This window comes from Aplidium turbinatum, chromosome 5, assembly GCF_918807975.1.
Source record: "Aplidium turbinatum chromosome 5, kaAplTurb1.1, whole genome shotgun sequence".
In the NCBI taxonomy this organism is placed as follows: Eukaryota; Metazoa; Chordata; class Ascidiacea; order Aplousobranchia; family Polyclinidae; genus Aplidium; species Aplidium turbinatum.
In genome coordinates, this window is record NC_137476.1 from 26,460,612 (window position 1) to 26,472,855 (window position 12,244).

The 12,244-nt window shown below is 37.6% G+C and overlaps 1 protein-coding gene and 1 pseudogene across 1 annotated transcript in view; one reads left to right on the forward strand and one right to left on the reverse strand.

Moving 5' to 3' along the window:
• The window catches only part of LOC145770028 (terminal uridylyltransferase 7-like), a 33,913-nt gene extending 24,681 nt beyond the window's left edge, over positions 1 to 9,232 (forward strand). The window contains exons 34-38 of the mRNA XM_082581612.1: positions 138 to 183; positions 1,317 to 1,378; positions 1,719 to 2,036; positions 3,043 to 3,287; positions 7,618 to 9,232. Coding sequence (XP_082437738.1) covers positions 138 to 183; positions 1,317 to 1,378; positions 1,719 to 2,036; positions 3,043 to 3,287; positions 7,618 to 7,916 — 970 coding nt within the window. The 3' untranslated portion in view covers positions 7,917 to 9,232. The remainder of the gene's footprint in view (positions 1 to 137; positions 184 to 1,316; positions 1,379 to 1,718; positions 2,037 to 3,042; positions 3,288 to 7,617) is intronic.
• A 1,355-nt stretch (positions 9,233 to 10,587) lies between these two features.
• Positions 10,588 to 11,766, reverse strand: LOC145771077 (SMAD family member 3 pseudogene; annotated as a pseudogene).
• Between the last annotated feature and the right edge of the window lie 478 nt (positions 11,767 to 12,244).

Here is a 12,244-nt window from a genome sequence, read left to right on the forward strand (position 1 = left end):
TCGCCCAGTTGTACCAATCCTTTGCTTGGTTAATTTCTTGAGGTTTTTGAGAAATTTGTACCAATCCTTTGCTTGGTTAATTTCTTGAGGTGTTTTTGATAAATCTGTCATTTTTAACGTTCTTTTTTTTTGGTTAGACAGGAAAAAGCGAAACCAAACACTGCCACAAAGCCGTTGGTGCAGGTAAGTGTTTTCCAATGAGCAGATGGAAAGATATTCTTTCAATTTTAACGTGATAACAATTTTCCTCGTGTGAAAAAATTAACAGTCAAGGGACCATGGTTCGGATCCCAGAGCAGTTTGTTCACCACATGATTTTTTCTAATTTTGAAAGGAAATATAGTTTTACCTCCGTGTGTCATTTCCAACTGTCAACATTAGTAGAAAGCAACTGTGATTAGCGAATTTGGACACCACAAACTTACAAAATTTTTCTCACTCCCTAACTCCACTTCCACCATTCATTGATGTGGCGTTGATAACTGCTGTATTTTAAGCGTTGTGTTCAGAAGGGGGTGTTAGATTTTATTGCCAAACTAAGCCTTCGAGCGTATAAAAATTAGTGATTTTTTACATCGTTACAACGTCTGCAAACATTCAATGGATATAACAAGTTTCTTTTTTAGTAATTGATAAACTTTATAGATGTCTAGCTTAGGTTATTTTGTAAAGTTTTTGCCTGGGTAGCAAAAGTTAGTATTTTCACATTGCAAGTAGAATGTTGCTCATGTTAGCTTGAAGCTACAGGTTTTCGTCTGACTCTCTTCAGGAGCTATCGTCAGAATAAAATAAGCCTGAAAGTGGTGAAGTATTTATAGTGGAAGAAAAACGAAATGTAAATTTGGGTTATCAGAATAATTCAAAATTAACGAAGAAGTTTTAAGGCATAAACGAATTCTTTTTGGCAGCTTAAGATTGGATCGAGAGTTCTCGATTGGAGTCAAATTATAATTGAATTGTTCTGATTGGCCAAATTTACATTTCGTTTTTCTTCCACTATAAATACTTCACCACTTTCAGGCTTATTTTATTCTGACGATAGCTCCTGAAGAGAGTCAGATGAAAACCTGCAGCTTCAAACTACCATGAGCAACATTCTACTCGCAATTTTCAAGTTTTTTTTACCACCAATCAACTCTTTCAGTATTTTCACATCATTTCAACGTTGCCGGACAGAAAAAAAATGGTAACAGGGACACTTTCTCGCTGTATAACTATGGTCTGCTCATTCCTGCTTAGTAGCTCAACTATTTCACGCTTTAACGCAACGTTAGACGAGATGCAGTGTAGAAATAACCCCATCACCTGTTTCTCAGGATACTACGTCTGGAAAAAGTCTAATTCACACTCAACCAGGCCCTCGTTCTGACAGTTTGAAGTAAGTAGTGAAAGCTTACATTTGCAGAACATATATCAGGTGTAAGTGCTAATATATAACTGATGATATTGCTGTTTGTTATTTTTTGATTAATCTTTAATCTTGTCTTGAATTAGAACATTTTTAATTGATTTTTTTTTAAGTTTTGAGAGGTATGCTGCAAACACCACCTTCCTGCCTCACAACTTTTCACATAGGTTTTGAAGTTCCTAAGATTTTGCTAATTTTTCTCTGGCATTAACATGTTGATATATCTCTTATTGTAGGGAGCACTTTCTTTCCTGGATAAGTTCATGACAAGAAATAAATTTAAAATTTTCGCTTTTTTTTATATCTTTAGATCAGCAACCAACGAGTCCTCAGGAGAATCTACGAACAACTGCAAACTCCCCGGTTCTGCATCTTCCTCCTCATGTTCGAATTCCACGAAAAGTGATGCTCACGAAAATACCGATGACAAAACCACTCCTGTTCCTTCGTTCGGCATCTTCAACGATCTGCAACTTCTTTCCGCCGAATCTGAAAACGATCATTCTCCCACTCCGCATTCCGCTGGATTTACCGACAATTTTCCGCTTTCTCCGAGATTTTTAAACTTCAGCAGAAATCAAAGAAACGCTGACTCAGCACAATTGGAGCAGATATCGTATTTGAGCAGGTAGGCTTCGTTAATTGCAAGTGCCCGTTTAATATTGTTATGTTGATATTACAGTATACGTACAAACGGACACAAACTGTAAAGTGCTTGTTAGATGAAATCTAAAAGATGACACTAAAACCCACGAGGCTCTGCTAATAAAACCATGCAATCGTAGCCTCAATACGCAGTTGTTTGCCGCAGGTGCTTCTTATTTGCTTAACGTCTTTTCTTAATTTATCATATGATGCGTGTTTGCCTCGCGGAATTAACCGCCATGTGATGTGCCTTTCTCCTCTGCTTTGCCGTTTCATTCTTATGCATTTCGTTTTCAATTTATTGTGTAGATCAGTTATTCATTTCAACTTAGATGTAAAATCACTTACTTTTTCGTTTCTTGAAAAGGGCTAACATGTGTATGGCCGAAAACGTTCGTAGTTTATAGTTTATGTTCAATATATTGTGTTAAATGCCGTGTGGTTGCTTGGTTTTATCTGTTTATAGATGAATTCTCCTTCAAAACTTACGTACCTGCAACGTTTTTGCAGCCAAACGTTCGGTTAACAAGTGTATTTTCTTAAATCTATCGAACAGGTTTTCTCACCTGTTCTCTATGTTAAGATGTAATTATAGTGTCTTACGGAAGGTGTGTTTGTATTAATCATTAATAGTATTAGATTTCCATCATTAAACGACAGATAAACTTTTTGGCCCATGTAATGAGGAGTGAAAAAACTAGAACGCACTTCTTTTTTTGGAAAGATTTAAAGATAATGAACATTCGGAAAACAGCATCTCACTTCTCTCAATGTCCTCAAATATCACGTCCCTGTTACAATCAGAACAATTTTTGATACAGTTAAATAGCGGGATAGATGGAAAGAACTATGTATGAACGCCTCAGCTTGGAAGAGGCATGGTACACGAAGAAGAGTTATTTATTTCTCGCCTGGACAATAATGCGATCTTTGAGCTCCTCCTAATATATATTTTGTATCAGTAATTTAAATCGAGTGTTTTTTCACAGGTCTGCCCCACCCTCCCACCAGAGGTCCGTTGGTGGTGGGGGCCATTCTCACTTTCCCCCTTATCGGCCCGATACGGGCTTCCTTTTGGTCCGCCCCCAGATGCCCCATTCATTTCAGTTCGCTCATTCGCCACAGAAAGCGATGACTGTCGGACAATTGGAATCTCAAATGCTGGGGGAGTCCCCACGACCCCTCGTCTCCCCAAAAGGAAATCTATCCGCCGCAGAGTTAAAATCTCAACAAGGTAGCGTTGCATGATGTCTGAAAATGTTGGCTTTACGTCCTCAACGTTAAATGATGTTAAATCGGTTAATGAATGCGTTCAAATATTTTAAATCGGAAATGACATATCGTCTAAATTCGGCGTTATTTGGGTGAAAACGTTACTCGATTGGAGTTACTTTTTTTTTCAGTATTCTAACAAGACGAAACAAAATCGTTGAAGTTTTTTATCTCTAGCTAGAAAATCTGATCTTTTTTTCATTAATTCAACGTTTGCAGATTATAACATTTTTCACGTGTATTCCTGAGAAATTCAACAAATTCTTAGACAAAGAAACAACAAGCTTCACTCCAAGCATGTGGCAATGACCAATCAACTTCGAGGAAACTGAAATGTATTCCTCCATTTTTCATCCACCATATTCTTCCGCGGTGATGTCACTTTAATTATATCTCCATTTTCCAGTAGCAGCGGTTTTGTAGCGTCTCCAATAAGTGGTAGTATCTCTAAAATCTCCGCGTTTTTCTTTAGCTGAAAAACCAAACTTTGTACTGTTTTTAATTAACAGTTATTTTCTCGCATAAATAAGTAGATCGCGTGCTTTTAAAATAGGTTAAAAATAAAAGTAAAATTTTTAGCATTTATTGGAAAGGTTTATTCTTTGAACACAGCTTGGCCTTGGTCTTCGATTTAAAGTATTTTTTAGTTCCTGTTATCTACAACGTAGCCATAATAGATAAGTCTAAGGATCTCAATCGTGTTGGCTGGCAAAACGTAAGAAATGGTATCGTTGCGAAATTTTGTGGTGACATGGTTTGCATTCCTCATTTAGATATTCAAATTTAGTCTCTTGAAACTTACTAATATCACATAACTATGTCGTGTCATAACTATCTCATCATAGAAAATATCCCGGATGTAGGCGAAGTTTAGGAAGTCGCATTTTGACAGATGTTTGCACAATTCGTTTTGTGAAAGCCGAAATTTTGTGGCTCTTATCACGAGCAACTCATTCATGTGAGTCTGAAACATAATAAAACCTATTAAGTTCCACACGAGCATTTCTTTGCGTTAAGAGGCAGCTTTTTGAGTTGTCGGAAACACTATTTTGTACAATTTTCACCACGTCTGATTATTATCAATAAAAGGCTTTATCGTGTCACAAGACAGTTCAACATGACTGAATCGATGTGAGGATTCAACTAAACCGACTGATACGTACGAAGGTTTGAGAATTGTTCATGATTTTTTCACTTGCCTTGTAAACTTCTTTCATTGAGTCTTCGGTAACGTTTCCAAAGGTGAAGTTGTAGTCTGCTTCATGGGATCCCTCTATGTTTCGTGAAAATAAAGTGATATTAAAAAATGGAATTCAACGTTGTGAGTTGAACGCTCATTTTCCTTTCAACTTTACATTATCAGGCACCACTCCACTGCATGGTGATGTTGTAGCAATGCGTGGTAATGAAACAGTTACTGCACATTGCACAAAAAAACGATGTTTAGAGAAAGCAATAATGCGAAAGAGAACTCGTCTCATTCACAAGCGATATAGTTTGTTCTGTATTTTTACAGCCACGTGTGATATAAAGCGTCAATCTTAAAGAAATTTTTATAAACAACTTTTGAGTATTTCATCTGTTGTCTTCGTTGCACTAAAACGCTTTATTTTGTGATGACTGTGCAAGTTGGTTTCGCTATTTTTAGCTTCACTGACATCACTGTCATCATGTCACTTGTTGTCACGTGACCTCACGTCCTTAATTTATGTACCTTTCTGGTCGTCATTTCTCGTGTTAAGATTCAACGGCATTTCTTTTTGACCAGTGGTCACATCACCAGTTGTCTTGTCTTCCACAACAGCGTTTTCATTAATTTTTTCCTGATTCTGTACCTTTTCATTTTTTTCTTTCACATACAGGTAGCTAACAGACACGCACTTTTCATTGTCTTTGGAGCAATGCTCAAAGTCGACATTTGAATCTCCATTCACCGTGCTGTCGTCACTGCTTGTACTCTCGAGCTCTGCGCCGTTTTCAGAGGATTCTGGAATTGGTGCTGGATGTTCTGTCCGATTACTCGAATCTGAGGTGAACGGTGCCCTCCAGCCATTGCTCGCAGAAGGATTATTGTAAATTCCAATAGTTTTTGCTCTCTCAATCTCCGAATGGTCTTCCAGCATCTCACTGCTCTCCTGAGATGCCTCCTATTAGGAAAAAAGAAAATGAATGCGTTTGATATCACGAACCTTGTTATACAATCTCTTAATTAATGGGCAGTTTGTTAGTACAATGAGCATGTGATGAATATTCATTAAGTTGAAATTCTCATCAATGTATAGCAAAACATTGAAGCTTTTTCTTTCCACAAGACTTACTTTGATTTGTTGTGATGAACTATCTTTCAAGTCGGTAGTGTTGGAAGAGCTGATCTTCCTCTTATATTTTTCCAGCACATCATCTTCTACGTTGTCTTCGCTTTCTAAGGAAGACACGGAAAATGTAGAATCTTCGTTTTGATGCTGATAGTTTTTCTGCTCCAAAGATGTCGAAATAATATTCATCTCTGTGATGTCATTTTGAAAATTAGACATTGCGTCATCAGCTTGATCATATGCGTCATCAAGCACGCTACGCATCGTGATTTGTGAATTACTTGACACAGCATTGGACAAAAGTGTCCGGTTACATTGCGTTGACGTGTCAATGACGTCATCTTTGTGGCATGACGTAGGATCAGCTGATTGGTTACTTTTGCAAAAGCTATCTTTTTCATCTACGAATGCAAAGTTGCTTTTCACTTTGTTCGCTTTTCTCTTTGCTTTGTCTTTGAGATTCCACTGCAGTTTGACTGAAAGACAGTTCGATGTTTTTCCAACTGTGTATTCGCATTGATGCGTCTCTAAGTTGAAACTAACCATCAGCTGCAACAAGTTCAGTGGTATTCCTGTGCTTTTGATATCCAACATGTTCAGTTGTTTACTTGCATAAGCGGCAGCTGGAAAATTAAAAAAGCTCTTAGTACGGCAATTTGTTTTCTCTCAGCAACAAGTAAATCGAATCTTACTTTGCTTAGAATTATAATCACTCGTCATATTTCACTCTTATGTTTAAAAGCCACTGTCTTGCATTTACATTACAACCTATCAGAACCTATTTTTAAAGCATTTCCTTGTGTAATAACGTATAGCTCAGGCTAATTGACTGTTTACAGATGTCAGTTCAACTTTTGCAATTGACTATCTGGCGTGAAACAAAGTGAGTTGTCGTAAACATCCCAGCTGTAAATTCGTTGACAAATGATAACACTTGGATTAAAACAGCCGCCTGAACTGGCAAGCTGTTAACGCTTATCGTAGCTTATCTGTAAATTGGATTGCTGTACGTTGATTTTGCGTTATTTCACCACACCGTGGTATATTTTTTAAATGTTTTATCATGTCTCGCAGTAGCGGACAGCGGTGTGCAGATGTATATTAACCTTGTTCAGCTGAAATTGCCAGAATCAAAGTATAACTAGCACTTAATGAGAGCCTTACTTAGGTATTTTAAACAGGAAAACTCAAGGACGTGGTTTTTGAGCGACAGAATTAGCATTTTTTAATTCTCTGTTCACTTTTCATTTTATTGTTTTTGATTATGTTATATTCGTTTAGCTTTTTGCACGTTGAGGCACAGTGCTACTTAGTACTAAGGCAATTCCTACAAGTGTATCGTGATGTGTTGGCGTAAACCTTCTGTTAATATTTTGAAATAGGCTGTCTGCAAACGTTGAATCAATGTAGCAAAAGGATGATTTTTCATGGCTGGACATCATAGAGCGTCAGAAAAAAGAAAACAACAAAAATGAAACATGGTTTGCTGAACCCTTGATTTGAAAGACTTCAAGAGAAAAAGCTTGGCCTCGTACCAAGCAAATATCATGAAATATCAAGCCCTCTTGAAAACAAACTAGGGAGTTTCTAAAAAAAAAAGAAAAGGATGTAGGTTATATCTGGAGAGCAAACATGCAAAAAGTACTTTCTCTAGATCAATGAATAGGTAGGTCTATCCGAGAAATACTTGCAAAATACAGGCTTTCCTTTCGCAAGGATGGTCATTGGTCATCTTCAACAGGGGAAGACAATAAAACGGCGTTTTTGTTACATCCCGGTCCGGTGTCAACGTACCCTTGGACCCCCTGTGTACAGTTGTGTTCGAGTAACTTTCACGAACCTAAGCTGGCGTATGCTTTCCGTCCTTTCTACGTTAGTTTTATGCTGTAGTCATTTGCAATTGATTTGTTTTATTAGGACCTGAAACTACGTTTTCTACTTCAAAAATATTTTTATCATTAAATTGTTTTTTAACAGATTTCCAATATTTGGCTCAGCGAAGTCGTTACGGAAGTTTGCCTTCTCCTGTCTCCCCTGTTGCTGTGGTCCCCGCTGCCCCGATATTGGGAATGGGGGTCACTGTACCCCAGCCCCATTTTCAAGGCTTTCCTACCCCCCCTGGAGTACAACGCACCGAGGTTCAATTTCCTGGTCGGAACTTTCCAGAACACAACTTAACGTCACCACTGCGTCACCAACCACCTAATACGTCATTTGGATCACCTGCTTCTTCATGGAACTCCTACCCTCAAGGAGATGCGTCATCACCACATTGAGTTCGGAACAAATTGCTCGCAACTTTAAATTAATTATTTAAATTGTTGGTTAGCATATTCGTAGGTTAGTGACATAGAAAGATGATACGGGTCTTTTAAAGTAGCCAGCAAGCAAATCGGTCCTTTTTTACGTTGATTCAACGCTTACAGACGTTCAATTATATAAAAATGGATTGATTTTGTAGCCGTTGGGTGGAATCTGAACGTATGTGTTAAAATAGCATCACTCTTTTAATGGACGTTGTGTTTTCATTTTACTGTTTGTCTGCTGCGATGTGGGCTTAGTTTCGCTTTGGAAACCAATGTTTTTAACGTTAAAAATGCATCAGATTACGCAATTTTGAAGATGTAGAAACGTTGTTTCTGTCACGTTTTCTGTGATAATTACAACTGAGATTGTCATTTTATTTTTTTTATAAAGAAAGTTTTTCTGCGTGAATATTCTCTGCGATTTGAAGGGTGTCCCGGACAACGAAATCTATCATTTTTACATTGATTCAACGTCCGCAGACGTTAAATCAATGTAAAAATGACGGTTTATGCTGTCTGGGGTTTGACCACACGAGGTGTTTCAACGTCGAACCATGTCCTGTCATGGGTACAAGCTCATAAGACGACTTCTGTTTTTTTTTTGTTTTTTTATTCCTCCCAGATAGAAAATCGGTTCTCTATGCGTGCAATCTGCACACCACCTGTGCACTGGTGAAGAGGGTGCTTCATATTCACTTGTCTTGCGTGTACTTTAAGCGTTTATTTCTCAGACAACAAATCATCTGTTTTTCACAATGATTCAACCTCTGCATCTTGAATTTGACGTTGAATCAATGTGAAAAACGGTTGATTTTCTGTATGGGTTTATGAGCATGATAGCCAAACCTTATTACCTTGACATCACAGTCACAGCGTATCCGTATTTACAACAATACAACGTCCAATTGCATCTATTCAACAACACTAGTTTAACACCTTAACTCACTTCTTTGCTGCAAAGCCAGCTTTGGAAATTTGGGTAGTTTTAGCTTAACGCTTTTATGCGGTGGTGCGTGTAGACAAAGAATGTGGTACGTGGCCCAAGCGTTTGTCGTAAATGCATTTTTAGCCTGAGTAGTATTTCCCTAAAGTCTGACATCTAATCCAAAAAAGGTTTTTGTCTCTAATCTAAAAACAATTTCACGTCTCCTCTGCATAAGTACTTTGTTTTCTTGATTTTACTATTGCATCGGTTTTAACAAGAATCCGCTTTTAGAAAAGTGAGTCATTGAAATTTCGCACTGAAGGACATTAAACTAAACTTGATTTTGAACTGTTGCTCTTGAGTCTATGAATCTGTTTCGAGTGTCAAATATCGACTTTCGTTCCTCCTTTTCTTTCTGTGAGGTTTCACCAAAACAAATTTAAATGCTTTGCTTGAGCACACTAATGTGGATTTCAACTGGATTGAGCTGGTAGCCTATATATTAACTTTGTCCACAGAGAGTTTAACACAACAGCCTTTAATAAAATAAAGATATGAAGAACAACTTGCATTTTTTTCTTGATTCGCGCAATTCGCCACCCAACAAAACATGCGTTAGGTGGAAACAGAGAGTACTTTGAAACATTATTGACAATACCAGATTTAAGCTCTGGCATGGTTCTACTTGCTGGCATAGTAAGAACATTGGTGACTGAATGCAGCTGCGGCTCGCATTTTTAGTTGATTTGAACAAGCCGTTTTGCAATAACGCGGTGCTTTCTATTGAAATAAGCGTGGAAAAAAATACTTGTTCTGCTGATTTTGCCCGAGCTCCGACCTTCTCCGAGAAAACACAGACCAGGATTGTCGTGCATTGCTGCCAGTTAAAACGAACTTAGCTTATATTGTTGGGATGATCGCTATTTTAAAACCGAGATTCTTGAGCAACTTTCAAAGGGTCATGGCAGAATCAGATCGCAAGAGGTTTGCAGCTGCAACAATTTTGAGAAATTAAAAGCTAAATTCAAATTGAAAGATTAAACTCTAAATTGGGGACCTGCCTCAAGAAAATTGTGTGCCATCACAACAAATTGCATTTTTATCTGTTTCAGAGGGAGCAATAAGCTCCTTTTTAAATTTGTCCAACTCTGACAAAGCTGTGATAGAAATGAAATCGAACTGAATGAACGTTACACGAGAAAAATCTTTCCCAGTATTGTTTCAAATCGAACAATGAATAGTGCATGCTTTCACTTTATATTTCAACACGTCACTTGAAGAAGGTAGCCTACTACGGCTCACAAAAAGGATTCGTTAATCACAAAGTTGTCTAATTGCAATTCACAATAATATGAAGACATAAGATTTTTTAGTTTTAGAACACAAGGCAGACAACATGTTAGGTAGGTCCCGCGTTATTCAAATACACTTGATCAAAAACTTGTTGTATTTCAATAAAATTGAAAGGTGTAGGCCTATGTGATTTTGTCTCACCGCTAAATTTAAAGTTTTGCGTTTGTTTTTTAACTTTTAAATGCCCCATTCAGGCTTTACATCAGCTATGCATCTTGTAGGCTAATTCAATTTGACTATCGAAACTGCATTTCGTACTTGGGCTATGTTATAAACTTTAGGAAACCCACAAGGCCACATCATAAACAGGTAAAGATTAAGTATTAATCAATTTTAATAAGTGCACGATTTGAGCAGGTAATGTCAAGACATAGATGAGCATTTTATGTCTGGAGATCCCATTTTCGTGAGCACTTTATCCAGCCATTGGAGTGGTCCATTAAGGCGTACTTCAATCCAACACGGTGTAGCTGTGACTGTTTGGCGACGATACGCTGCTCCCCATCCCTTTACAAAACTCAGTCTGATAGTGCACATCTCTGTCAATCTATAAACTGACACAAAACCACAGTTCACTGTTTGAGCAAGCAGCATGGCAAAATCTTGATTGCTAAATATCTTCAGAGTGCTTCCGGGAGGAATTTTGACAACTGAAGCCGGATGCCAGCCGAATTTATAATTACAACTTATGCTCTGAACAAAAATAGCGCTTTCGCTCAAGCACTCGACAAAGACTTCTCCAAGGAAATAAGACACTCGCACTCCGTTTCCTATATTTCTTCGTGTCACTTCTGTAGCTTGATTTCTATTTACATTTGAAAGCAATCCTAAGCAAAACCGATCCGTTCCACAAGGATCAGTGAATCCGTCGACACGCATCGAAGGATTGATTGCGTTAAAAGTCTCGCCAACTCTTTGATTTAACTCGTAGTACGACACGGAACACCAATGCGTAGGATCAGAATATTCCACTACTTGAGCATCCGATATGTCTCGAGGTGGGGTTAAAATTTCACGATTCTTTTTATCAACATCCTTAAACATCAGACGTTCATTCAACATTGAAACTTCTCTTGCTGGAACAGGCTCAGCACATCTTGGAACTAGGACAGGAGCTACGCAAGGTTCTTCGATCTTATTATAATGGTAAGGTTGAATGCATATCTTTAACGTGTTCCTTTCACGGCCACAAACGCAAATAGGCCTGGCTAACAATTGGAGTGACGACCAAACATCGGGCCAACGCCACTGTCTACATACCCAAACATGTGGAAGGTTTTCTAACTGTTCCAACACGAATGAAGTATCGATTTTATCAACCAAAGCATCCCAGTTATGTTTTGATATTGTGATACATGCTGTGAATTCAGATTCTTCCACGATAGCATTTAACAGATTAACAAGCATGTCGTCTTTCTTCAATTGTTTGCAAAAAGCTCTGACAAATTTTGTGCAACGGGTTTCTTGTACGCAATTTACAGCAGTCATCTTTCGAGCAGCAAGGAGCTTTTTCACCAAAGCAGAATGAGTTTTAGAAAACATTGTTTCAAAGACTAGACTATATTTATTTTCTGCACTGTAATATTAAAGGTAAAAAAACTAACGTAAGTACTTCTGTAAAATAAAAGACAGTCATTATCTCACTGCACACGTCTATACGTCTGAGTCCACAGTGAGAAAAATTATTATTGTTAATAGCCATTTTTAATCTACAAACTATTGTGTTTAATTTTTTATTTGTTAAATTTTAACTTTGTTTTTCGCTAATCTTGTTCTTACACTATTGATGCATCTCAAGACAAAGGAATATTGGTCAGTACGAAATAGCTTGTTTTGAATACAAAAATTTTTCCAACTGCAGCTCTTCGAAACAAATTCGTTTCGCTTCACATTGTCTTGGGTTCAATCCCTTTGGAACTAATTTTTATCGTCATGAGTTTTACTTCACAATAAAAAAAAATTGCGTAGTATCTCACATCTCCTAGAAATAAAATTCAAGAGAATATTTTAACTCAAAATG